Raw genomic sequence first — 27779 nt, 5'->3', positions numbered from 1 at the left:
CACTGAAGGCCCCACGCTCGGGACGCCCTGAGCTCAGCTCAAAGCTCCGCTGTGACCATGTCCAACCTATTAATAATGTTTGAACGAGGGGCTCTGTTTCTCTGGGTCCCCCGAATTACAGAGCTGGTCCTGCCGAGGGTGCAGGGGGATCGTCTCCTGGAGGCTTCCTCACACCCGTGTCGTGTGACGGCAGCGTGACCTTCAGGGGAGTACGCCAGGTGCCGTTTCTCCTAGGCGTTAAAGGACCCCAGGTGTGAGGCCCTGGCCATAGTGTCCTGGCCGTGTCTCGCAGTGTGATAAACCAACCTGAACTCTGCTGCTTGAACTCCAGTGGCCACGCTGTGGGTCCCGACTCTGTGGTTGGGCCTGGGCTTGGCAGGAAGGCCCGCTCCTCACACGGTTCCCTCCGGATGACTCCACTTCCAAGGGGGCTGGCACCCTCTTGCCAGCCACCTGCGCCCACGGGGACCCGTGTGGGCTCCCTCAGCGTGGTGCTGGGGCCAGGGCCAGGTCTTCAAACCCGAACAGTGTCACTTCCGACACACTGATGGCCCAGCAGGTCCAGAGCCCAGACACAAGGGGAGGGGACATAGGTCTCCCTGCTTGGATGGAGGAGTGTCGAAGCCTTTGGAGACCACACGCTGGGCCTGGCACCGGGCTGCCTGTCACCTATCACCTTGATTTCACTGCTGTTCATGGCGTTGGCCTGGGAAGCCAAGTACCCCGGCAAGGTCCCCATTCTCCTGGCTGGAATCCGAACCAAGTCTCTCTGGCCCAGAGCGTGGGCCCTTGGCCAGGAGGCGGACCCTTGCACTCCGGGACCCATGAGGTCGCCAGGTGGCGGGGCTGCGACTGCAGTCCCCAGTTGTCTGATTCAAGGTACCGGAGGGGCTGGGCGGTAGAGTGCTCCCCTAGCACATGCAAGGTGCTGGCCTTGATCCTCTGCACCACACAAAAATGAATAAATAAAATAAAATCAAGGTGTTGTGTCCAATGACAATAAAAAATATATTTTTAAGAGTATTGGAGGCGCCTTCTGGATTTTAGAAAGGAAGCTGGGCTCTGGAGGCCTTGCCTGGCCTCCCCTGAGAAGACGGGTGGCCAGGATCTGGCACCTTCTAGGGCAGGATGGGGGCCCCCGGGACTGCACAGAGCCCAGCCAGGAAGTTGCAGAGCTGTGGGCAGATTATGCAAGAACCGGCAGTCAGCGGGGACTTTGTTTTTCACGGCGATCACACTTCATTCAGGAAATACCCACGGCTTTGGTGTGTATGGAGGGGGGGCCCCTCACCCGGGTGGAAGACCCTCTTGTGACAGTTGGGCACTCATGAGGTGAACCAGCATCCCCTGGGCCAGCTCACTCACCAAATTTTCCTGGGAACCACTCTGCCCTCTGCGCCAGGCTCTGACAAGAGAGATGAAGGGGTTCTAGCCCTGGCATCCAGAAAGTCACGCCTCAGGGGAGACAATAGGAACGATTTCTTAGGCTATAAACCTCACAGAGCACTCAGAAGTGGCTCGCGTTATCATACACGACCAGTGAGAAAACTGAGGCACAGAGTAGTTAAGTCACTTGCCCAATGTCACACAGCTGCTAAGTGGTACAGCCAGGATTCAAACCCAGGCCACCTGATTGACGTGCCAGCTCCCAAGTACTCGGCCATGCCCCTCCACTGCGGCTCAAGCTGAGGTCACACTGTGCTGTGGACCCACCTCCACATAGAGCTTCATTTCATCCTCCCTATAACTTATTACTATTCTAAAGTTGGCTTAAGAAAGCTAATTAACCTGGCGAAATTCAAGTTTGCCTTGCTGGAATTTGAATTCCAGGCCCTGAAGAATACCGTGTAGGAGTCTGTGGGCCAAGAAATGCACAGGTTACAGAACGTACTCCTGCCTTCCATTCCACTTTCCCTTCCAAAGCTTAGCTCCGGCCATTCCCTCCTATGACCTTCAATGTCTCCCCAACCTTCAATGTCATCCCTCCTACGACCTTCAGTGTCTTCAATGCCGCAGTCTAACCAGTCCTGCCAGGTGTGCCCTGGTACCTCCCACAGCTCCTGTCTCCAAACCCTCTCTGAGACCCCAATATGGAGGACATGACCCCACCATGAGACCACTGCTCGGTGCCCCCACCCTCAAATCTCACCTGTTCCCTCGAGGACCCCAGCCAGGACCTCTGAGCTTGTGCGGCATTGGCTTTGAGTTCAAAAACCCATAAAAACTATCTCAGTCTGAAAAGATGAACTCATCATTCACCATCTCTCATTTGGTGCTCAAGCAAGAGCTCCGTGAAGAAATGCCAAACGTCAGGAACCGGCTGGGTGCTGTGGGGAGGCCTGGCGCACAGTGCAATTCCCCAGTGTCACATCCGGCTGGGGCCTGTGCTCCTGGAGCCCCTCTGAAGACACCCAGCCCAGACGCTGGGCCTCCATGGCCTCCTCTGTGGAACGGGTTCCATAAGCAAAGTGCCCCCAAAGGGATGTAGTAAGGACGAAGCTCATACGTTAATTTATTAAATAAATATGTTTCAACCCCAAACTGTATGCCCCGTTGGGGGCTGGGGACACAGCCCTGCCTTCATGGACAGTGACAGGGAAGAATGTTTGGGATCACATTAGCATCTTGCTGATCCTGGGGGGGGGGCGGTTAACAGTTCCTGGGATCCTCATTGGCTGGTGGTAACTGCTATAAGGACCAAGAATTCAGCAGCACACAGGGCCCCCCGTGGGGGTCAGGGTGCACGGTGTTTGGGGTGAGGGGTCTGGAAGAGGGAGCAATGCAGGGCGGGAGTGAGCCGCTGGGGCAGTGTAAGTCTGGGGTGGCTGCTGCCTCTCCCCCACCCCCCACATTTGCATCTCCAGGTTTCTAAAGAAGAAAGGGCCCAGACGGTTTTGTGGGTGGAAACTGTTCTGCAGGTCCGGGAAGGGAGGCTGGAGGGCTGGCCGGCAGTCGGGGGGAAGTAGCAATAGTGGGGAGCTGGGGGGGGAACTGGCACCCACGGGGGTTTCCTTCCAGGGTGAAGGGGAATAGCAAGGCTGGACACTTCAGGAACCCAGTGAGGAAACCTCCTGCGCCCAGGAGACCTAGGGTCCACTCTGGGGTGGCAGAGTACATAGCTGCCACCAAGTTCTGAGTCTGTGTTCGTGGAGCACCCACTAGGTGCCAGGAGCTGTAGATTCCCAGCCTCCCTGAAAAGCCGAGGCTGCTGATCCCATTCTACAGTTGAGGAAAGGGAGGATCCGGGAGATGAAGTGATTTGTCCAAGGTCAAAGTTTCGTGCCAGTAAATGGCCAGATCTAGGACTCACCCCCAGGTCTAAGCGATGGCCAAATTGTCAGCCAGCTGCCTAAAAGGGTCTCCCGAGGTTTCTTATGTGCTGATCCCCAGGGGTTAACAGTTCCTGGGTCTTTTTTTTCTAGTTGTCAATGGACTTTGTTTTTATTTATTCATATGCAGTTCTGAGAATCAAACCCAGTGCCTCACGCATGCCCGGCGAGCGCTGTACCACTGAGCCACAACCCCAGCCCCAAGAGCAGGGTCTTGATGGACTGAGGGCAAAGGGACAGCAGCTACTCTGCCTGGCGTATGCAGTAAGTGCTCAGTAGGTAGATGCTGGGTCTGCAGGACCGTCCTGGGGAGTGGAGACATCCAGCTTGCTGGGGGGGAGGAAGTATCATGAAGACAGAGTTCACCCTGTGCCACTAGAGGTGGCCAAGTCACTGCCACCTGCTTCAAGAAGCCTCAGGGCTCCTCAGCCAGGGCTGCTTTGTCCCTCCTCTGGATTGTCGGCCTCCTGTCCCCGGCCCTGCAGGGAGGGTGTCCATGCTGAGTCACCACGTCCAGTCCTGCCCAGCTCTGGCTCATAGTCCTAAACATCTGACTAAGCAAAGATTGGGAAATGGGACAGGGGAAAATCACTTTTTTCTTCCCTTTTTTGAATAAAGGACGGGGAAAGTTGCTGGGGAGAGGAGTCCGTGATGTCAGCACTACGTGCTTCTTGCTGGTGGTTGGAGGCCCGTCTCCCTGCAGGGAAAACCACCCCATGTCTGGCCGGGCAGGAACTGCCCCTGTGCCCCATGGCTCCCTCTCCCTCTCTAACTGCTCTTGTTCCGAACTGAGGCCTCACTAATGAGGAAAAAAATTGATGAGGAAACCGAGGCCTGGGAAGGAGAGAGACTAACGAGATCACAGACAGAATCGGCGGCCATAGAGCCACACGGGCCTGTAATTCAGCCCCTCCCTGAGGGACAGCCTGGGGAAAGCCTTGTGTCCAGGGCCCTTGAAGAGCCCCAGGTCCTCCATCTGTGAAGCGGAGCCTCTGCCGCGAATGGCCCAGTCTAACAAGCCGCCACTGCCTGGCGAACCCCGCAGGAAACAGACTTCAGATGACCACGCGGCTTGCCGCGGAGAATCGCTCGGCGTTAGGTGTGCCCACTCTCTGGCTGCGTGGACTGAGATGAGCGGCTTCAAATAGTCTATAAAACAGTAGCGTCAGGCCCTGCCGTTTAGCACTCCTGGGGTTACTGCAGGTCTCAGTGGATCCCAGATGCGGAAGAAGAGATTCGGGAGGGTGTGCGGGCTCCTTTCACCCCTGCCCCACCACGAGAAGATGTGGGCGAAGTGCAGAACAAATGAAGGGTGCACCATGTTCACGGATGGGATCAACTGATGCCACGGCGATGTTCACTCTCCCCCAAATCCACCCGTCGCTTCCCGTCGCTTTAGTGAAGCGACTTAAATCCCAGTTGGAGTTTGAGGAACTTGACAAATGGATTTTAAAATATACGTATTATATATATTACATATATACACACACACACACATATATATAGAACATTTTAAATACATACACATATTATATATATATATATATACACAGAGAGATAATAAAGAGTTGTATGCATAGACTGTATATATATATATATGTATGGCTGGGGCTGGGGCTCAGTGGTAGAGCACTTGCCTAGAATGTCTTGAGATGCTGGGTTCGATTCTCAGCACCACGTGTAAGTAAATAAAATAAATGTCCATCAAAAGTACATAAATTTTTAAATATATATATATAAAATACAGAACGACTTCGAAATTAAGTATGGTTTGAAAAAGAATAGGAAACAAAGGAAATTCACTCAATGGGATTCTAAACATTCTATGAAGCTCTCTACTAGTGAAAACCAAGTAGAAGTGACCCAGGAATGAAAGACCAAAGGAGGAAAATAGACCATTTGAGATAAACCAGATAAACCTGTGAACTTACGGTAAACAGTGGGAAGCTGGGCAGTCTGGTCTATGGTGAGAGAACGACGGTTAGGTCTCTGGGCCTTACGTTCCTACAGTCCAGATGTGTAAAAGACCTAGATGTGAGAGGTAAAATTATAAAGCTGATGAGAAAACACAGAAAAATATATTTATGACCTGCAGGAAGAGAAGGACCATTTAACTATAATCCAAATGGCAAGACATGGATGGACTTGGTTACATTGAAATCAAGGATTTTTTTTTTAAACGATAAAGGAACTTGAGGAACTTGACAAATGGATTTTTGTTGGTAAACCAGGAGACCAAACAGGTGACAGATGAATTATTTGCCATGTCTAAAAATGACAAGGGATTAATATCTAGAATATACAAGAAATTATTGCAAATCTACAAGAAGACAGGAAATAATAAAAATGTGATCAAAGGATGTGAACAGGCAGTTCACAGAAGGGGAACCCCCAGTGACTAACCAGTAAAGGAGAGGCGACCAGACCCACGGATATTCAGAGAAATGCAAATGCCATCCGTGGGCCCTGTGTCACACCCCTCAACTGGCCCAAATCAGAGCACTGACTAATGGCGGCTTGGGGGGAGTAGGAGGAGATGGGAACTCTGGAGCCAAGCCCATGGCAGTTTGGTCATCTAGAGGACCTGTGGGCAGTGGCAGGAAATCAGTGGTGTCAGTACCCCGTGGCCCAGCGGTCCCCTTCTGCAGATCTCAACCCGAACAGCACCATGTGGTCTACAAGAGCCCCGCAGGGATTGCTGTGGGGACAGGAGCAATGGGAGAAGAACTGGGGGTGGGGGGTAAAGCAAGAGAGACCCCTTGGAGCTGCAGTGGAGCTCGGTGGCCCTTTCTGTACCTGGGGTCCAAAAATGAGAGCAAGAGAGAATTTATGCAAAATAAAGATTCTGCTCAGACCAGCCACAAAAATGGCAAAATACCTGGGAATCATTACAGGAAGGATGCGTTTGGGTGATAGAAGAGTCATGGTCCTGCCTGGACCCGAAACACCATTTATAAGGAGATAGTAGGCTCAGAGAGGATCAGGGCACAGGGGGAAGCTGAGCCCAGAGGAGATAATATCTAAAATGGGAAGGCAGCTGCTGCTCTTCTCGGAGTCTGGAGACTTGTGGTCCAGGGGAAGGACCAGCTGCTCCTTGGGTCCCCCTGGGCTGGAATGAGACGCAGTGTGGGGGGGTACAGTTGGACAGAATGGAGGACAAGGGAGTGGGAGTGGGGTTAGAGGGTCCCCAGAGAGACCCAGGGTCCCCCTCGCTCATCCATCAAATAAGAGGAATCCTGCAGGGCCTTGGGGAGGCGAGAGCGGGAAGCACTTGGAAGACATGGAGGCTGCAGAAGGAAACCCATGTGGGTTCCCAGCTGCTGCAGACATGGCACGTGGGAGTCTCACTAGCCGCCGGCCCGCTCCATCATGGGTACTGCCCCTGGGGAGAGGGATTTGGCAGGACCCAGCAAAAAAGAAAATGTGCAGCCCCGCCCCCCTGCCCGCCCGGCAGTTCTACTTTCTAGGTTCACGACCTAGAGAAACTCTCAGCCCCATGCCTGGGAAGGCAGGTGTCAGCATGTGCATGGCCGCGCAGGGGACAGAGCAGAGGTTCAACACCAACAGCCGTGACAGGGAAACAGACCGGCAAGGAGTGGATGGGGTTGGAGCCAGATCAGAACCCAGAACCCATCAACTTGGAATGTTCTCAGAAACACCACAGAGGGGGAAGCCAGGGCAGGACAGCGCCTGGCGCTCCCTGGTTGGTGGAGATGTGGACCCTGACCTCGGAAAGCAGTCATCTCTCACTGTCCACAGGGATGGGTTCCAGGACCCCTTCCCTCAAATACAAAAACCCAGGGATGCTCAAGTCCCCGCTCCACAGTGTTTGCATATAACCGCAAACATTCTCCTGGCTACTCTCCACCATCTTCAGATCCTTCTAATACCTGAGTGCCCCGGGAGAGTTGTCAGGCTGCTCAGGGAATAAACACAGAAAGAAGTCTGTGTGTGCTCAGTACACGTGCAACATTTTATTGTGTTTTAGATTATTTTCTTTTTTTTTAAATTTTTTTTAGAGAGAGAGAATTTTTTAATATTTATTTTTTAGTTTTCAGCGGACACAACATCTTTGTTTGTATGTGGTGCTGAGGATCGAACCCGGGCCACACGCATGCCAGGGGAGCGCGCTACCGCTTGAGCCACATCCCCAGCCCTGTTTTAGATTATTTTCAATGCTCGGTTGCATGAATCTGTAAATTCAAAACCCGCAGATACAGAGGGCCGGCTGTTCATTTACAGAGGCAGAAAATGGACTAGAGAGAAATATGGTAAACTCAGAGTAATTGTCGTGCTTGGAGAAAAGGCACTGTAGTGAGAACTGGGCTCTAAAGTCAAGGGCTTCCTGTTTTTTCTTTTCACGTCCTGGGGATTGAACCCAGGGGTGCTTTACCACTGGGCCACATCCCCAGTGTTTTTAAAATTTTATTTGCTAAGCTGCTTGGGGCCTTGCTAAATTGCTGTGGCTGGCCTCAAACTTGTGACCCTCCTGCCTCAGCCTCCAGAGTCGCTGGCATTACAGGCATATACCATCATGCCCGGCAAGAGTTTCCATTTTAATTATAAAATAAAAGCATTTGTGGCAAAAAAAATAATTCAACAAGTGTCTACCCAGAGCCCACCCCCCCACCCTTTTTTTCCATAGCTAATTTTCTCTGTGAGGCTTTCTAGGTGCCAGGGACCCAGGGATCCAGCAGAGAGCACATCGGACAAGATTCCAGCTTCGATGTGTGAGGCACATGATAAATAGACAGGGAATCTCACCAAGGGCTACGGAGAAGTCAGGCAGCTACTTCAGTGAGGGGTCAGGGAAGCTGCTCTGAAGGGGTGACATCTGGGCAGAGATGGAGGGAAGTGAGGACGTGAGTGAGTCACCAAGGCTTCTGGAGGAAGCTTGCTCCAGATGGAGGGAACTGTCACAGCAAAGACTCACGGAGGGAGCTGCTTCCTGTGTTCTAGGAACAGCCAGGAGGCCCATGGGGTCAGGTAGATGTGACACGAGGTCACAGGGGAACAGGGACAGCCTGGTAGTTAACACCTGTCAATCGTGGGTAGCAGGATATGGGGCTTCCTTATATCTTGCTTTGTACTTTTTTTAATTTCAAAAAAGATTCAAACAAGATTAAGGTAGGATTGAGACAGATGGGCGTCAAATGACAGCCACATGGTTCTTAGCAGGTTGAAAAAGAGGACTTTCATCAGGAAAAGGCCCTGCCTGGTGACAAGGGCCAACAGTGAAGCCCGCTCTTGGGCAGTGGCTTGGACACCTTCCCATGTGCTGTGAAAGGAAGTGGGTTGGCATGAAGCCCAGAGGAATGGAGCGCACCCCACCTCCCCACATCTTGCAGAAGCCACAGAATCGTCCAGTATGAGGACAGGAGGGGTGCTCTGTCCTAGTCCAGAGCTGGTGAAGGCCAGGAGACTCTGCTGTGGCTGCCCCGTCCCCGCCCAGACACACCTGGCTACATGATCCTTTTTTTACAGAGTCTGGCCTCTGAGTCCTTCTCAACCAGAGCCCCAGACAGCCTCTACCAAGGGCACCAGGCATTCAGAATGAAACCAGCCACCTCCCCCACCCCACTCAGCCCTCTCATGTTAAGGTAAGATGCTGGCCGGGCATGGTGGCACATACCTGGGATCCTAGGGACTCGGGAGCCTGGGGCAGGAGGGTTGCAAGCCTCTTAGCAAGATCCTATCTGAAAATCAAAAGAGTAAAAAGGGCTGAGGGTGTAGCTCAGGGGAAGAGGGACCTGAGATGAGGATGCTGAAGCCCAGAGGAGAGGAGGCACTAGCCCACGTTCCCACAGGGAGGGGGCGAGAATAGAAATTCCCCTGAATCTTTTTTTTTTTTTAGAAAGAGTGAGAGAGAGAGAATTTTAATATTTATTTTTTAGTATTTGGCGGACACAACATCTTTGTTTGTATGTGGTGCTGAGGATTGAACCCGGGCCGCACACATGCCAGGCGCTACCGCTTGAGCCACATCCCCAGCCCCTCCCCTGAATCTTAGCTGGCCCTGCTTGTAGGGCTTAGAAACCCAAAGACTTGTTGTTGTTTCCAGAAGGTTTGGAACTGATTTTGGGAAGAGGTAACCCAGCGTGGGGAGGTTTGGGTGGACACAGGGAGGGGAAGCCTGCAGGAGAAGACTGGCTCCTTCCCTAAATCGTCTTTGAGAGCTGGGGTGGGGAAACAGAGAGCTGCACCCCCAGACCCTCTCTCTCTCTGGAAGGAGATGGGGACAGGAGCTGGTGAGCGTTTGTGGGTCCAGTGTCCCCAGCTTGATGTGTCTGCTTCAGCCCAAGGTGCGGGCGGGCGGGCGGGCAGGTAGAGCAGCTTGCAGGGCTGTGGTAACACCAAATGCTGCTTCCTGTTTGAGATTTTAGGACATGAGTCATCAAGGGGTTGGCCCAGTACATTCAGGGTGCTGAGATAAGCAGGACAGTGGGACAAGAAAAGGTTGCTCGTCCTGACGGGGGTCCAGGCTGAGTGGGGGTCCTGCTGCCCACCAGCAGCCTTGTAACATGAGGTGGCCCTGGGTCCCTGGAGGCCAGGTCTGAAGGACCTGGTTCTGGAGCTGCTTCTGAAAAATCACTCGGACAAGAACATTGAATAGACATCTCCCCACAGTGGCGGCCGCCCTTCCCTGTACCACCACAGTGGTCCTCCGCCACAGCACCTGCTACATCTAGACCCTCTGTAGAGTTTCCCAAAAGGTGTCCCTTCGCCACCTGGGGGCTCTTTGTAAAGCCAGATGATCATCAGGCATGGGAAGGGGCCCAGGAATCTGCATGCCTAACAGGGCTTCCAGATGCTGGCTGGAGCTAAACAACCATTCCTCCCAAAGGTCTACCAGACTGCCTGGCATATAGTAAGTGTTCAGTTAACAGCCTGACCTGTCCCACCCGTGTGGCCTGATTCAGCAGAGACTTTTCCCGCCCCATAGGGTCATAGTCATCGCTTGCTGGAGTGTGACATATGAGTGTGTGTGGTGGGGGAAGCTTTCTGACAACCAGGGGCTGCCCTGGAAAGTAAGGGAAGTCTTTAGAGCCCCAGACTAAGTTTCAAATACTATGCATGCAGCCCCTTGGGTTGGCAACTAGAAGGCCATCATCCTGTCTGTGCTAGAAATCTCCAGGTTACCCACTGCAAGGAACAAGTGACACTTTTTCTGCTCTGTGGAGGTGGAGGGTCTAAGAGATGCACGGCAGGGTTGTCTAGGTGGTCCTAACTACTCTGATATGTGTATGACCGGGATGGCTGGATCCCTGAGCTGCGCCTGGTAAGTACTCTGCATCCGCTCACTTGGGTCTCATCCTCCAACGCCTTCTGCATACACGTGGCTCCGGATCAGTCTTCATTGACTTCCACTTCATTGAGCTCCTCCTTTTGTGTATCTCCTGGTCATCAGGGAAACAGATGGGACCATGACCATGTCTCTCTGCTCTCGAGGGCTAAATAGCCCTGCAGTGTGACAGGCAGCCTAGCTCAGCAGAACTCTGACTCTGCAGCAGCCAAAACAGGATTGGCTTTGCTGTACCCCTTCTGAGCTGTATAAGGTTCTGTGAAGCTTGCCGTCTCCGGGGCAAGACACTGTGTAGCACCAGACATAGGCTGGTGACCCAGAGGAGACTTCCGATAACTGCTAGTATCACAATTACTAAGACAGGCCTGAGACATGCAAGCAATTAATAACTAGTGAGGGCGTTCTGCTAGCAGTCTGTATAGATGGCCATGCTGTCCTGCCCGGCTGAGCAGGGTGTGGTCAAGGGCAGCTTCACAGAGGAGAGAGAGTGGGGCAAACAGGGAGGGAAAGACATCCCGAGCAGGGGAACCCATGTGGGTAGAGGCAAGTGGGTGGGAGTTCAGTTACTCTGGAAGTCACGGGTGAGTGCATGGGCTTGGCTGGTTGTAGCGCCCATCAGCTTGGCAGTAGCTTGCTCCAGGACATGAACCCCTCAAACATCTCACTGAGGAAGCTGAATTCAATTGTGAAGGCTGTGGGGAGCCATGGCCAGGTCAAATGTCTCAATCTGGACATCATCGATGAGTCTGTTGTGGTGTTGCCTGTGCATTGTGGGAGGCTCCGGAGAACCCCGGCCTCTACCCACTGGATGTTCACAGTGCCTCTCCCTGTCCCCTACAGTGTGTCCCAGATGTTGCTACATGTGCCTGGGGTGGGAGTGGAGGGCAAAGTCACCCCCTGGTTGAGAGCTACTGCACTAGGAAGTAGCAGGGACAAGGGTGGCACGCCTTCTAAGGCTGGAGGACAGATTGCAGAAGTGGAGCCGGGGGCCCAGAGGTCCCTGGAGCATCCCTAGTGAGAAACGGCCAGGCCAGGGCCAAGGCTGGGCTGGGGGCAGGGGTGGGCCATGTGATCCGGGATGTTAAAGGGACTGTCCTTGATATCGCTGAGTTTACCAGATTCCCCAATGGCAGGTACGATATGGCGGGTGTCAAGATCAATCCCTCATCCAGAGGAAGAAGTCCTGGGCCACCTGTGCAGGTCACACCAAGAGGAACAGGTCTCTCCAGAATTGCTTCTGCTCTATCTCCAGCCTAAACCAAGCCATGGGGGAGAAGCCAGGAGACAGGATTTAGGGAAGGAGCCGCTATTGTGCTGAGCGCCCCCTGCTGCCCTTTGGGGGAGAGGGAGACACTCCCCTCATCTTGGACCAACCAGGAGGGGCTATGAGGGTCCAACTCGGGAGCTTTATATCTCAGGAGTTTGAGACCATAACACCCATGGGGGAGTCTTGTCTGTTTTGCCCAATGCTGAGTCCCCTTCACCTCAGGGCAGGTATACAGTTGGTGCTCCATAAAAGAGCCTGTGGTTAGGCTGTGAGGCATCATTGCTGGAGTAGCAGCAAGGGGCAGGGGTATCAGCTGTGTGGCAACTGTGCACCCCAGGGAGGAAGCCAACCTGGGGCCGTCTCTCCCCCAAAGTGCTTCCTGTGGGGATGTCACCTCAGCAGAAGCCTGGAGGACCGGTGTTCACCAGGAGCCCAGGGTGGGGGCAGAATCAGCAGCAAAATCTCCAAGTGCCCCAGAGAGAAGGAGCCAGGAGCTGCCTCCCAGAGCCTCCCGTGCCAAATACGTGACAACTTTGGTTGTCATGGAACACTGTCCCCTTTTCTCCCTAAATCTGTGCCCCCTGGGCCTGACCTGTACTTGGCAGAGGTAAATGAGACATCACCACATCCTCAAACCTGGGTGGCCCCACCTGGCAGGAGAGATTTGGAACATGAACAGCCCCCAGAACGGGGACCGCTATGGCTCGACGATGTTGCAACTCATGTTGGAATTCAATCCCCATCACGAGGCGTCAAGAGGGTGGAGCCTCTGAGGAAGGCACTCTCAGGACAGGTGGCTCTGTAAGGAGGGAGAGTCTCACACACACACACACACACACACACACTCACACACACACAGTACCCTTGCTCACTCCTTGTCTCTTGGCTTGTGACGCCCTGTGCCTCTTTTCTTGCTCAGCCAGCAAGGAAACCCTTACCAGGTGCAGCCCTTCTGCCTGGGACCAGAAATGTCTTCTCCTTATAGTGTGACACTGGGTTGTCACAACAGAACACAGACCAAGACAGGAACTCATGGCAGGAGGCTCCCACCTGTGGTTTCTGATGGTGCCACTTGCCAGCTGGAGGGACCCACTGGGTGGGAGATGTGTGGGACATCCAGGGACAACTACTATCCCCTGCTTCCTCCAGGGGCATCCCACTCAGAGAGGACTGAGACATGCAAGCAACTAATAACTAGCCTTCCACTGTCTCCTCCAAGCTGTTCCCACATGAGCTGTAAGGGCTGGGACAACTCCTGATGCATGCCCTGGTGGCTGTCCCTCTCTGCACAGTTACGGCAGCTGCGCCCTCAGCCTGGCCCGTGTTGTAGAAACGTGAGAACCAGTTGATTCCCCTGACTCCTGACCAGGAGTTGGGATTTTCCACCCTCCACGGGTCACTTCCTGGTTTCTCTCTCAGCACCTAGAAGTACCATCCATGTGGTCTCCTTGATGGGGGTTGGTGGCCTGACACAGGCCTCTGTACCTCCTCAGCAGCCGGTGGAAGCATGCAGAACAGACCACTGCCACTCCCCACCCCTCCAAAACACCCCTGCGCCGGGCTGGAAGAAGGCTTTCTGGCCACACAGGACTGGCTGTGGCATTAGGGGCTGACACTCTAAGTGAGGGGGCAGGGATGGCAGCTAGAGTGGGCGGTCAGGGTGGAAAGAAATCCCAGGAGAGCAGCCCTGCTGGTCTTGGCATGAGCTAGCTCAGGTGGCCCCCGTGGCTTCTTGGAGGGCTTCCTGCACCAGCTTCTGTTTACCTGCCAGCTGAGAAGACTCAGGAAGGACAGGGCAGCGTCTGGCTCATTCCAAAGGTTTCTGTGAATGTTTAAGGAGGAACAAAAGAAAAGCAGTAAGAACAGCAAAAGCACCCAGAGAGTCGACTCTTGCCTCTAATTCCCAGCGCTTGGGCCTCAGAGGCAGGAGCATCAGACTGAGGCAAAGGTTCCAGTCCAGCCTCGGCAGCTTAGCAGGAAAGGCTCAAAATTAAAATAAAAAGGCTGGAGATATAGCTCAGTGGTAAAGTGCCCCTGGGTGTAGTCCCCGGTAGGGGGTCAGGGAAGGGCCAGCTAGTGCTCATACAGTGCTTCTTACATGACAGAGACATTTATTTATAAACGCACGTAACACCTATCTACTGTGTATAGCATGTATCTTCCGAAAGGTCCTGTGAGGTGCAGAGATTCATAGGCAGGTGGTCTGGCTCTAGAGTCTAAATGAGCGAATGATCTAGAAGCCCTGGGTCCCCTACAATGGGTGTCAGCTTTGGGGCATGTTTTTCTAAGGTGGTCCTACCCTTCTGGAGGGGTGGCTGGTGGGAACCGAGGCGGGTCCGTGGAGGAGGGCAGGAGAAGAGGCCCAGCCGTCCCCAGTGCGGGTCCCTTGCCCTCCGCTGGAAGAAGGGTGGCTCGCAGCGGTGGGGGAGAGCCGGGCGGAGGGCGGCTTAGGGCCGTGGGGCGTGTCCTCGGTGGCCCCGCCCCTGCCCTGGGGCTCGCGGCCCCGCGGGCTTTCGCTTTCAGTAGCAGCCGCCGGAGGGGAGCGCAGCGCCAGCAGAGGTTCTGGGGACCTGGGCTCGAGGGCGCAGCCCGCCGGACCCGCCGCCGCACATGGCGCCTGCCGCCCTCTGGGCCGCGCTGGCCGTCGGACTGCAGCTCTGGGCGGCGGGGCACGCCGTGCCCGCCCAGGTGGGTGACTCGCGCGGCCGCGGGGGACAGAGCCCACCGTGCCCATCCTGGTGCCGAGGAGCTGGGAGGACTGGGTCGCCGTCCTGTTCCCTGGGACGCGCCACGCGCCTATGGGGACCATCTGGGCACCGTGGGCCCGGCACACGTGCGCCTCGGGTGGAACTGGATTCTCGGCAGCTCCGCCGTCGCCTTCGGGGACGCACCTCGGTTCCTGGGCCCGCGCGGGCCAGGGCTTTTGGGGCCGAGCAGCTGGAGCCCCGCTAGACCCAGAACCCCCGTCCTCCTCCCCTGCGGTGCTGGGGCAGCCCTTCCCTCCCGCCCGGCGGGGAGGGGGCTGTCTGGGGCGCGGTCCCCACTGCCCAGGTCAGGCGCCCTCTTCAGAAGACTTCCTCCTTCGCGCCAGGGCTTTGCTCTTTCTTAGAAATGTGTCGGAGGCTTCGGGCCAGGTGTGTAGCGAGCCGCCCCGTTGCCCCTGCCCAGCTCCTCCCGGGACTCCCCGGATAGGTCCTGGGGCCCCTGCGGGTCTGTTGGTGGGCTCGGGACAGGGCCCCGCCAGGGGCCTCTTGGCTGGCCATCAAGCAAGGCAGAAGTGCTCTCCAAGGAGCCCCCGGAGGACGAAGACAACAGAGACCCCGATATTCAGTATTCACATCACACCCACAGTAGCAAGGCCGGGTCTCTAGGGGGCCGGGGGTCCTGTTTCTCCGTGGCTGGTGAGATGGGCTAACCTGGTTTTACGGAGGGAAAACTGAGGCCCTGAGGGCTTGGGGGTCATTGGAAGGACTAGGGGGGTGCTCTTTTCTCAAAGGGCATCCCTGTCTTTCTCCCAAGGTGTGCCTTCCTCCTTCCTCCTGAGCCCACCCTGATGGACACAGGGTGGTGTTGACCTGTCTGTAGGGTGGAGCGTGCAGATGGCATTGGCTGCTATGGTGACAGGAGGTGACACCACGATCCAGGGCTAGGGAGCCCAGTTCTCCAGGAAAGAGGGGGGGCTCTTAGACTAGAATTGACTCAGTGGGTACCAGGAGGGGTCCTGGGGGGCTGCCCCAGGGGAGGTCCAGGATAGCCTTTGGATCAGGACAGTTCCAGCTCTGAGGGCCGTGTGTGAGTTGTGGGTGGCCTATGGTGGCCATCCTGACTGAGGACTTTGGGTCTTGTCACAGGTACTGGCCTTCCTGCGCCTGAGCTGGGGCTGCCTGGGTGAGCCCCTGGCTGGCATGTGAGCCCCTGGCAGGGGATGAGGCAGGCCCAGGGCCTGCAGGACACCAGCTGAGGGAGTTGGAATTGCTCTAGGGGTTTCCCTCCCTTCCTGCCTGAGCACCCTGACTCCCAGCTCAGATCCCTGCCTCCCGGGACAGTTGCCAGACTCCTAGCCAGGCTCCTGCCCTTGCCCCTACTCCCCATGGGTCCTCCTTGACGGAGACCCTCCTCAAGCCCGGAGCACCTCTCTGCCTCCAGGCTCCCAGTGGCCAAGACGGAAAGTCCCCATGTATCCCAGGTCAGAGTGAGGTATCTGCTCTCCCTCTGCCCCCATGTACCCCGCACCCCTGAAACTGATGGCCAGATGGCCCATGTGAAACCTCTCCATGGTCCACCCTCACCCCATCCCTCCAGGCCATTTGGGACAGGCTGTCTCATTCTCCCACTGGGATTTTATCTGCTCTTTGAGTACATGGCCTTTTGTCCCCTTCCAGGACACATTCCATTCTGCATCCCAACCCTGGTGTCTAGAAGGGCCCTGAGGGCTGGACTGTGGCTTCTTCCTTCTCATGATTGGTACCATGATGGCTCCTGGTGTTTGGACACATAAGTGTTGGGCACTTTGTCTCAGAATCACACTGAAGCCTGCCTTCCAGCGGCTCCTAAGAGATGGGTGCTGCTGTTCCCTTTGAGAGATGTGGCAACAGGTCCAGAGAGGTCATGGCACTTCCGGCCATCACCGAGCTGGGAGTGGGGATGGGGCTTGAGTGCAGGGCTGCCCCAGGCCTGTGTCCCCACACCTGCTCAGTGGGGTTGAGCTGTGGAAAGACCCCCAGGAGACCTGAGTGGCTGCAGATGTGGCAGGCTCCCCTGGAACAGCTGCATTCTCCAGCCGTGGGAGGCACCGCTCCCCCGGTTATTCGTCCATTTGCCAAATCAGTGCCAGGGAAGCTGGCGGGGTGGGGGAGAGCTTGGTGCCCTCTATTGCGGATGCCAGGGCCCCTGATGTCTGGGGAGGCGGCTGAGGGGCTTCTGCTTGCCTCCTCATCAGGGGCCAAGCAGGAGAGAGGCTGGGGGCTCCTGAACCGGTCACTGGAGTGGAGTCCGGGAGCTGAGGCACCTGCTGGCCCTGTGGGCCCTTTCCTGCTTCACCATATCTCTGTTCCTTTGTCCCCTGCCTGATTTCCCTGTTGGGCATCTCTGTGCTGACTGAGGGTGTGACCTGGTGATCGGGCATCCCTTCACAGGGCAGTGGCCAGATGGCCAGGCACCCTCATGCAGTGCCAGTCACTCACCCATCCCCACCCCTCATGGATGCCTACTCCATGCCCAGCCCAGGGCCCTGCTCTGAGGACCCCAGGCCAGTCCTCCAGGAGCCAGCCTCCAGGAGACCCCAGACCTTACTGGCTCCGCCCCAACTGCCCTTGCTTCTCGTCTGTTTTGTTTCTGCCTCTGTTTTCTCATCTCTTCACCTGGAGAGAGAATTTGCCTGGGATTCCTGTGTCAGAGAGTGGCCCCGACTCTTGTCTTGTCCTGGGCCCAGCCCAGTGAGTCCCTGGAGCACTATCCTCCAGGCCTGGGTGACACTGTGGTTCTTCCCATCCAGTGCTTCCTAGAGGAGCACCCAGAGTGTTTGTGTGTCGGAAGGGCAGGAGCTTTGCCACCCTCCTGCTGTGCTGTTTGGCTGCCCATCAGCTTTGCCTTCCCTGTTTTGCCAGGTTGGTGCTTTTCTACCCACCTCAGGGCCTTTGCACTTGCTTTTCCTTTTGTTTTGTGTGGTCTCACACTGACTTCTCCTATTCTCATGCCCCCATTTCCTTCTGCTCCAATAAATCACCTGACCTATAAGCCCCAGCAGGTACCCTCATCCCCCATCTGCTTTATTTTCCCTGTTCTTTTTTGTTGTTGTTGTTCCGGGGATGGAACCCAGAGGCACTTACCCACAGAGCAACTTAGCGAGACCCCTGGGGATGTGGCTCAGTGGTGGAGTCAGCTTTGAGTGGGTTTGACAAAGGTCCCAGATTCAGGGTCCAGTGGGGGCTGCGCTTCCCCAGGAAGGAGCCGGGCACTCCCACTGCTCACGTCCCTCCGCGTTCACCTCAGTGCCACTTGGTTTGGCTGGAATGTTTCTTGACCCAGGCCCCAGTGGCACCAGGTTCATGGCCGCCTGTGAGCTGGCTGAAGCCAAGGTGCAGGGGCCCCAGGCAGAGCTGGGCTCCTGGGTTTCCTGCCCGCTGCCCCTGGGCGCACACACTGGCTGTGCTGCAGAGGCGAGGCCCTGCCCGTGCTGGGGTGCTGGGAAGCCCGGCCTCCCTGCCCCCCGCAGAGCCCTGTCTGGGAACCCACTGGTTCAGGGAAGTCGAAGCGTTTTCCTCGAAGAGCCCCTGTGTCCCCAGAACAGGTACTTGCCCCCGGGCCCTGTTTTTTTTTTTTTTTTTTTTTTTTTTTTTTTTTTTTTTTTTTTTTTAAGAGAGAGAGAGTGAGAGAGGAGAGAGAGAGAGAATTTTTAACATTTATTTTTTAGTTCTCGGTGGACACAACATCTTTGTTGGTATGTGATGCTGAGGATCGAACCCGGGCCGCACGCATGCGAGGCAAGCGCGCTACCCCTTGGGCCACATCCCCAGCCCCGGGCCCTGGTTTTGAGTCCTGTCCCACCTCTGTCCCATCCCCCCAGCTGTTGCCTGTAGGCCCAGCCCCTGGGGCCCACGGTCTTTTTCCACCAGGACACCCTGTGACCTCACAACGGGTGGTGACGCCACTGTGGTTTGGGGCACTCGGTCTTTTTCCACCTTGACACCCTGTGACCTCACAACGGGTGGTGACGCCACTGTGGTTTGGGGCACTCGGCTGAGAGCAGGGAAGGAGGAAGTGTCCCTTCAAGGGGCCGTTCTTCAAGGCAGTTGCAGGAGTAGGTTTCCTTCTGCCTGGGGGTGCGCGTGCGTGCGGCCGAGGGCTTGGGGGCGGCTGGCCTGAGGCTGCAGCTCTGTCCTCTGTCCCACCCGCCTTCCTGGGGATGTGTGACCTCTGCTCTTGGGGGCCTCCGCTGCTGCTTTGTGGCTGTTGCCTGCTGAGGTTATGAACAACCGATTATTGTGAAGAACCAGAAGGCCTGCCTACCAGCGGCCCACACCTGGAGTGGGGTGTCCCCTCGCAGCCCAGGAGGCCCCTGCCCCACGTTGGTAGCAGACACTAGTGGGTCTGATCTGCTGCGCAGAGGGACGGTGAGGCCCAAGGCTCCTGTTCCGAGAGCTGGGGCCTCCAGTGAGCCTCGCTCTGTCCTCCAGGTTGGCCTCCGCTCTCTGGTCAGCAGCCGGGCAGAAGTCCCCAGGGGTCCCTGGTTTCCTTTGCTGTCCAGAGCAGCTCAGAATCTGTTGCAGTCTGACCTTGGCCTGCAGGGCGGCTGAGGGGTCAGGGAATCGAGTGAGCCTGAGGGTGAGAGGGCGCGGGAAAGGATTTCGGGGTGGCGGGCAGTGTGTAAGAACATCTTCCCAACTGTTGGGGGAGGCCTCCTGGGAGAGGCCCGGCAGTGGACGGAGCGGGGCTGGGGCCTGGGCCAGCGCTGGCCGAGCCTTCAGCTCCAGGAGAACTTGGTCACTTGGTCACTCGATCCAAACCTCAGCTACTCAGCCCCAGCCTGAGGTCAGCCTGAGGATCCTGTGAGCCCAGGTGCTCGCTGGGTGGTGACCAGGGGGTCAGGCTGGGTGTGGAGTGAGGCTCAGGTGGCCCAGCTCTGGACTTGACGGTGGTTCTCCCGGGAAGGGCTCCAGCCCTGGCCTCAGGGAGCAGGACTCCTGCCAGCATCCTCGCTGCTCTGCCTGTCCTTCCTCCTGCTGACCTACAGCCCTGGCTTCTTTCTGCCACTCTCAGAGTCCCTGGTGACCTTGTCACCAACTGTCCTGGCTTGTGTCTCCTGCTCCTCTGGGTTCATGAACCCCAATACTGCTCCTTCCTGCTGCATCCTTCCTGCTCCTGAGACCCCTCCCTTGGCAGGAGTCCCCATGCTTCCCAGCCACCACCCCTCACCCCGCGGATCCGCCTGCCTCCGTCTGCTCTCAGCCTGTCTTGTCACCTTCCTGGGTCTCCCCCCATCACGCCCTCCTCAGTGTCCCTCAGGGAACTCCCCCTGAATCCTGGGAGGGGCAATGGGGTCCCAGCTGCGGTGGTGGATGGGGAGGTGTGGAGGCAGGAGAGCAGAGAGGAGGCTGGACTGTGTGCAGGGCCAGCGGTGGCCCAGGAAGCTCTGAGTGGGTCCAGTTTAGGGAAGAAGTGACACTAATTATATTTAATGACCGCAGCAACCACCAGGCACAGTGGCACCTGCCTGTAATCCCAGCTACTCGGGAGGTCGAGGCAGGAGAATCACAGGCTAGCCTCAGGAACTTAGTGAGAGGCCCTGTCTCCAAAAATAAAGGGTGGTGGTGCCCAGGATGTAGCTCAGGGGTGAAGAGCCCAAGTTTCAATCCCCAAAACCAATTAAAAACAACCAAAAAAAAAAAAAAAGAATTTGTAACAACTATAATTCTGGTGTACACTCTTCTCAGTCCTATTCTATGCCTGAAAAGACGGAGGTTTGTTAGCCTCCTTTGTTTATTTATTTATGTTAGGATAACACAGAACCGTCTGCGTCCATCGCTCAGTGGCGGTGCACGTGCTCAGCACGTGTAAGACCCCGGGTTCTCTCTCCAGCACCCACCAATACATAAATAAAATTAAAAGAAGGAACAAAAATAAAACCACACAGAAAAGCAACCTCTTCAAGGCTGCCTGCTCAGGAGGGAGGCAGTCTGGATGCAGAACCAGGCCTTCTAGTTTATATTCTGTATGGAGAAGGAGGCATTGGGAGCCATTGGTGGTTTTTTGTTTTGGTGGTGCTGGGGATTGAACCCAGGGCCTTGTGCATGGGAGGCAAGCACTCTACCAACTGGGCTATCTCCCCAGCCCCCATTGATGGTTTTTGAGCAAGGGAGAGACAGGCAGAGAGTGGATTAGGAAGACCACGGTGGCCTCGGTGTGAAGCACAGATGGGATGGAGAGGCTGGAGGCAGGGAGGCCCATTAGGAGGCCGCGGTGGTGGTTTGGGTGAGGATTAGGACTGGAGAAGGCAGCAGAGCGGGAAGGAGGTATGGGAAGCTCAAGGGAGGAGGAGTAAGTGGCCTCCGGACTGGACCTAGATGTAGGGAGGGGTTCTGTCCCCCCACCTCATCTTACAACAGAGGCTCCTCTGGCCTTAGATCTGCCCCCGCCTGAGCTGAGCTACCTGATCCTGGAGTGTTCCTGGAGCTCTTGTTCAGTCACAGGCCAGCCAGGGTCACCCCAAGCTGGGCCCCCTGGCTGGGGTGGGCATGACACTGGGCAGGGCTGGCTGCCCACCCATCTCAGGTGTGGGAGGGGCACTGGGGGCCTGGACCCCCAGGCCTCCTGGCTCTGCTGTTAGCACCTTTCAGGACCCCTCTGCTCTTCCCGCTTTGGTCCGGTGGAACCACGAGTGTCTCTGCTGCTTCCCATCAGGGCTGCGAGGTGCTGGGAGGCCAAGCGCTGCTGCCCAGGGGGCGCTTCCTGGGTGCCAGGCAGGGCCCAGCTGTTGAAAGCACGGAGCCCCTCCATCTTCCCGCCAGCTGGGGGTGGGTGACCGCGGCTGGAGGTTAAGCTCAGGGTCTCACTGCTCACTGAGGCTGAGGTTCTACCCCAGGGTTTAGACTCCAACCACCGTGCAGGGCTGGGATCTGCAAACTGCCCCTCAATCTGCCCCCCTGGGAATGCCCCCCAGGACTCCCCCAAGGCCAGCTCATTTTAAATAATTGGAAGTTAAGACATGGGCGTCTGCCGAGCGTGTAGCACCTCTCAGGCACCTGCTGGGGTGAGCCCTGGCTGGACACAGCAGTGAGTAATAAAGGAAGTCTCACTGCCTCCAGGCACAGTACCCAGACCTTCATGTGGGTTGACTTGTTGAATCTTAGCTGCCCTGTCCCCTTTTATAGTTGACAAAACAGAGACAGGAGAGTGGCAGAATTGGGTAAGGCCAGGTGTCTGGCTCAGAGCTCATGGTAGAGTGTCGGGGAATTGTGGCCCCTTGAGGGGACACAGGTGAACAAAGTAACTAAAACATGGTCTGGCCTGGGCAGTAAAGGGATGGGGTGGTCACAGGAGCCCCCAGGAGGGGACTCTGACCCCGGGTTTCCTTGAGGCAGTAGTGGAGGGTCAGCCCTGCGGGACACAGCAGGGGTGAGAGGAGGGTGCTGGAGCCAAGAGCTGTTCTTGGCCAGAGACAGTGACAGGTGCTGGCAGGGCCGGGCTCATGGGGCACCCAGCTACCGAGGCTGTGCTCTGGCCCCAGGGCAGTGGGTGCCCGTGGAAACGCTCACCAGGGGCCAGTGAGGAGGGTGGAACAAAGGTGGGGGAGAGGGCAAGGAGGTGGCAAGAGATGCCCAGGTGCCACCGAGGGGCCATGGGAGGCTGAGAAGGGCATAGCCACGGGCCTTGAGGGAGGTGACAGCAGGGAAGGGTTGGGACATCTCCGTCACTAGACTGAGCATTGCTTGGAGGCAAGGACAACGCCTCGGCATTCTTGTACCTTGTCACACAGCACAAAGGCTGGCCCCAAGAACTGGATCCCGGCCCAGGCTTCCTGTCTGCCCAGCTCACATCACAAGCAGCAGGCCGGGGGTGGGGCGTGTCACCCTTGGACAGCCTGCCTGTGATGTGGTTGGTCCTTCCTGACTCAGATGCTGTTCGTCCCCGTGATGGCAGATGGGTTTCCAATGTGACAGCCTGGCCTGATGTGGCTGCACCCCACGATCCATAGGGTTCCTGCAAATCCCCAAGATCAAGGCTAAGCACCTCTGCTACCCGCCCTCCACCGTGCCCCAGGGCCCTGGGGACCTGCCATGCAAATGATGTGGTTTCTCTATTGCTTGAAAACAGTTCCCACTCCCATGGGGGTCCGCGGGTCCTCCGGTCTTTGGCCAGGTGCCCCTGCCTCTCTCCATAGCCGTGGTGTCTGCCCCGAGGCCCTGGAGACCCTTTTGCCTGGGACAGTCACCCAAATGTCCACACTTGCTTACTGCATTCTTGAGAGTCACCCCCTTGGGGGCCCCTGTAAATTGAGGAGCAGGACAAGCCCACAGGGTATAGAATTGGGGGAGGGCAGGAGGCAGATGGAACTGCCACAAGCACCTCGTCTGCCTCTTACCAACTTCTCAGCCTCAGACAATTGGCATTGATTCTCCCGAAGCCTCCATTTCTACGTCTGTAAAATGGGGTCATCCCGGCCTCATGGCTTTGGTGCAGGGAACAGGATAAGAGGAAGCATGCGAATGTGCCCAGCACCGTGTCGCACACAGCAGGTGCCTTTCCTGGGTCTGAGCAGTGTTGGTCAGTCCTCTCAGCTTATGTAAAGGCCAAGTTGAAGGAGTGCTCTCTGCCCGCAGAGCCCGAAGCTCCCCGCTACCGCCTTCTCCCCGTTGTGACCCCTTTCTGCTTCGGCTCGCAGATCCCATCCCGGCTCACAGATCCCATCCCGGAGGGCTCTCTGGGGGAGGCTGGCAGTGCGCCTGCTCCCAAGGCAGGTGGCATCTGAGGGGATTTCTGGAAAGTCCGAGAGCCACGAAGTCCCCAGGTGCTGCGTGGAGGGGGCAGAGGAGCAGGGGCTGCAGCCTCACCATTTTCCCATGTGGTAGCCGCTTCCTCCTCCCCAGGCCTGCCCCCATTCCTTCCTTCCTCTATTTATAAACAGAAAGAACTGACAGCCCCCACTTTGGCTTCTGGCAGGACCTCGGTCTGTGCGTAGGACAGATCACCAGTCCCAGGCTGTCCAGGCCCCAAGGGGTGATGTAGACCCCCAAACCAGAGAGACCTGTGCAGCTGCCTGGCCCCGTCCACCACTGTGCTCTGGGAGTCCTCTGGGGTGGGAAGAGGCGGGGCATGAGGGCAGGACAACAGGTCTAGCTTCCCAGGGGAGCTGGCTGGACCCTGGAGGTCTGGTCAGGTCACGCTGGAGCTTTGCCCCAGCAGGTCTCTGAGGCTCACTTAAAAAAAAATTTTTTTTCGGGTGCTGGATATTAAACTCACAGGTGCTTACCCTTGAGCTGCACCCCCAGCTCTTTTAAAAATTTGAGACAGGGTTTACTAAGTTGCTGAGGCTGGCCTCAAACCTGCGGTGCTCCTGCCTTAGCCTTCCAAGGTACTGGGATTACAGGTGTGCACCACTGTGCCTGGTCCCCAAGCTCACTGTCTTGCAAGGACTTGTAGCCACATCATCCTCTGACGGGCCACTTGAGACCCAGCCTCTGCGTTTTGGCCATCTGTTCCCAGACTCTTATCCCCTCCAGGGTTCCTCCAGCAGGCCCACCGGAGGCTGAGACCAGGGGAGGAGCTGCAGGGTGAGGGACGGTGTCCTTCCTTCTTTCTTTCCCTCTGTCATTATCCTCTGAAACCTCTGTCTTTGTCATCACTGATCAGCCATCGTCATCTTTCGTGTCTCTCTTCTCCAGTCCCCTCACCGCTGGCTCACGATTCCCCACAGTTCAATGGTGCTCGCTCTCCTCCGTGATTTCCAGATTTCCATGGGGTTTGAAAGGCTGTGTCTGCTGAACGCGCTGACAGAATCGCGTGCCAGCCATTGAATTTCCTCATTTTACAGTGTTACATCCCCCGTGGGCGGGTGGGGTATGAATCTGAACCCCCCAACTCAAACCAGGGAGCTGGCGGCCCCCTGGTCCTGCGCTGCCCAGAGGCCACTGCCACATTCTGGGGACTTCTGGGCCCTCCAGCTTGCAGGGTCCCTGTGGTGTCCCTGAGCTCCGAGGGCTGTCATTTGGACTCCGCCCTGCTCTGAGTAGGCTGCTTGGAGGGAATGACCTTCTGTCCTGCTCAGGGGCTTTCTGTTCCTCATTGTTTGGCCATGACAGGGATGAGGGTTTTTTTTTTTTCTGTGTCCCGAGGATAAACAGGCCTGGAGATTGCTGGGGAGCTGAGGCCTGGACAGTGGGTGGGTCACCAGCAGCAGGAGGAAGCCCAGGAGGCTTGTTCACAACAACTTCCAGACAAGAAAAGAACCTGGGAGGAGGAGGCTCGGGCCGTGCCAGGGTGAGAGCCCAGACTTGGCCACGGCAGGGCCCTTTCCCATCAGGCCTTTCGCCCCTGACGGGAAACCTTCCCCCAGACGGGGCAGGATTTCTCTTGGCTGCCTGGAGCTGCCCACGTCCCAGATGAGCACGGTTCCTGTAGCTGTGCAGGGGGTGAAGCCATGGAGCCCTGGGCTGGCACCTCAGCTCCTCCCTGTCCTGGCCATGCTGGGGAAGAGGCAGCTGGCAGGGGCTCAGTCAGAGCCCGGAGCTGCTCCCACTGGGTGGGCCAGCGTGGGGCCTGGGGGCAGGCCGGCCCCTGGGGCAGTTAATGTCCAGTTGAATGGTCTGTGCTGAAGGAGCTGTGAAGACAGAGAGTCCCCAGGTGCTGTCCCCTGGCCCTGCCCAGGCCACCCTGCTCCACCATGGGGCTGAGTATTCAGATCAGATCACGTTGGGCAGCAGAGCCCGTGGTCACCGCAGGGGCTCCTTGCTCTTCTTCCTTCTCCTTTTCCTAACAGTACAGCTTCTGGGCCCCGAGATCCCCCCACAGTGGGAGTGGAAGTCAGCATTAGTGACAGGCCCCCAGGAGCCTTGGCCACCAGCAGTGAGGCTCCACATGCTGAGAAGCTCTGCCATGGCTCCTGGCCCTGGCTTTACCTTTTGTCCAGGGTGCCTGGGAACCTGCTGTGTCACCTGGCTAGGGGGGAAGAAGTCCGGGGATTGCGTGTGCACATGCGTGTGCCCGTGGACCTCTGCACATGCGAGTTCCCGAGTTCCCAGAGGGCTTTGCCGTTGCTGTTTCAGATTCTGGGTGCTGCAGCACGGCCCGCCTCCCCTGCCCAGTGAGCTGCTTCTCTCCCACCTGGCCAGAGCGGACTGGGCCTGGAGGGGCAGGGTGGCTTGGACGCAGGCCAGGGAATGACATGGCAATGAAGCCCCCTGCTTAGATCAGCCACAGCAGAGCCCCGACCATGCTAGGCCGGGCAGAGTGTCCTGCCATCTGGAGGGTCACCTGGAGAGTCAACCCGTGGCAGCCCTGTCCACTGGGAGCCATGAGGGAGGAGGGTCAGGATGCGGGATCCTGGTGATTCCTGCAGGGTGGGGGTGGGAGGCTGCTGGCTGGCTGAGGGCCCTTCAGAGGAATTTGCAGAGGAAGCAGGAGATAACTCAGGCGTGGGGCGGGAGGAGCGCGGACTGCAGCAGGACCCAGCCCTGTGGGTCGATGCCCCGTTGGCGTGACGCCACGAGCAGCCAGAGAGTCAGTGCTGCCCGCCAGGCTGAGCTGGGAAGTCTGGGTCATGGGCCCACTTGTCACTCACTGTAGTGACCCTCCAAGGGCCAGCACCCCGGCTCTGGGCAGCCCTGACTCCCAGGCTATGGACAGGGAGAGAAGACGGAGTCCCATCCCCTTGGATCATGGGAATTTGGCCTGTCTCCACTGCCTGGTGGTAGCTGGCATCTTTCTGGTGGTTTGTTTACAGCTGATGTCCAGTGTGACTGGTCAGCACTCGTGTTGTGTTGGCAAATATTTTGAATATCTCACTTGCTTCTGTGTTAGGAATTAGAGTCAGAGAGGTTGAGGCCCTTGCCTAAGGCCACTCAGCTGGTAAGTGATGGAATAAGGAAAAGAAACCTGGCCTCTCCGACTACCCTTCATCTGTGGAAGCCTTATCTCACTTAATAAAGGTTTATTGAGCTCCTGTCCACACGTGATTGCTGCTGGTGGGACACCCCGCCAGCCCTCAACTCTGACCTACGGCCACCCTGGTCACTCCAAGGCGGTGTCTGGAGGACTGCCTTTGGGTGTGTGCGTACAGTCAGCTCTTGGCCTGGAGACACACGTACACGCCCACGTTGGCCTCACGTAAATGCCCAGCCCCGGGGGTGCTCACGGCCTGCAGAGGCGGCCGATGGACGCCTGCCCCTGAAAGCCCGGATGGCCGGTCTCAAACATTTGAAAGGAGGGGCAGGAGAGGGGTGTGTGTGTGGCCAGGGCCCTGGGACAGGCACAGTGGTGAGGTCACTCAGAGACCCGAGGGAGGAGCGCTCTGAGTCTGTCCGTCTGTCCGGCCGTGTGCTGTGGAAGTGCTGTTTTCCTCTCCTTTCTCTTCTCATTCATTCCTTTGTTTTGCTCTCTCTTCCTGGAGGCGGGGGCCCAGTACTGAGATCATAAGTGGTGAAGTCGGGATTATAGTCCTCCTTTGTCATTGGCCCTGGGTCCTTGGGCAAGTTACCTGCCCTCCTTGTGCCTCCGTTTCCTGTTCTCTGCGGTAGCCACAGGAAGCAGCCCTGCATCGGGTGGCCGGGAGGTGGGTCTTGCTGAGGTCCCACAGCTGAGCCTGGGACAGGGGTCTGCAACAGGGATTTAATGGAGAAGGGGCCTGGGGCAGCAGGACAGGCAGGGGACGGGGCGAAACAGGGCTGAGTGGGGGCAGCTGGAGCCAGGTTTGGCTTGGTTCCCGGGGCTCCGGGCTGGGAGGTGCACCAGAGTTGGTCCCATCCTGAGGCCAGGGAACTGAGAGCCCTTACCAGGTGACAGTGGCTACCAGGAACGGCCACCCTGCTGGTGACAGGGATCCAAGTGGCTCCCGAGCCCCATAAGCCCTCAGGATTGAAGCGCTGGCTGCAGGCATGTGCATTTCCCCTGGCCGCTCTCTGCCGCGGGCTGCAGGCTAGGGCAGGACCACCCCAGCAGTCACCCTGCCAGCCCCGCCCCAGCAGTCACCGTGGCAGCCCCGCCCTCTGGCTCTGCGCCTCCACCTGCAGACTGTGTGCTACACTGAGGATGGAGGCGGAGGAGGCCGGGCTGCCCCTTCCCCTGCGTCCCACCCCGACAGGTGCTCCATCAGGAGGGCAGCGCTCACAGGCAGGACCTGGGTGCTGGGTGTGGGGACCGGCTGCCAAGCTGACGGCTGTCTCGCCTC

General features: G+C 57.0%; 1 protein-coding gene and 1 long non-coding RNA gene across 2 annotated transcripts in view; one reads left to right on the top strand and one right to left on the bottom strand.

Moving 5' to 3' along the window:
• Nucleotides 1-11732: 11732 nt before the first annotated feature.
• LOC308655645 lies at nucleotides 11733-14317 on the bottom strand. The gene is made up of 3 exons (XR_014023485.1): nucleotides 14199-14317; nucleotides 13664-13721; nucleotides 11733-11885 (listed from the first exon to the last, which is right to left on the bottom strand). It is a non-coding gene; the product is annotated as an uncharacterized lncRNA (long non-coding RNA).
• Nucleotides 14318-14410: 93 nt separating this feature from the next.
• The window catches only part of TNFRSF1B (TNF receptor superfamily member 1B), a 28325-nt gene continuing 14956 nt past the window's right edge, over nucleotides 14411-27779 (top strand). The window contains exon 1 of the mRNA XM_081305721.1: nucleotides 14411-14587. Coding sequence (XP_081161847.1) covers nucleotides 14510-14587 — 78 coding nt within the window. The 5' untranslated portion in view covers nucleotides 14411-14509. The remainder of the gene's footprint in view (nucleotides 14588-27779) is intronic.

Source organism: Spermophilus citellus (assembly GCF_964194105.1).
Source record: "Spermophilus citellus genome assembly, chromosome: 9".
Lineage (NCBI taxonomy): Eukaryota > Metazoa > Chordata > Mammalia > Rodentia > Sciuridae > Spermophilus > Spermophilus citellus.
This window is presented reverse-complemented; position numbering and strand designations above follow the sequence as displayed.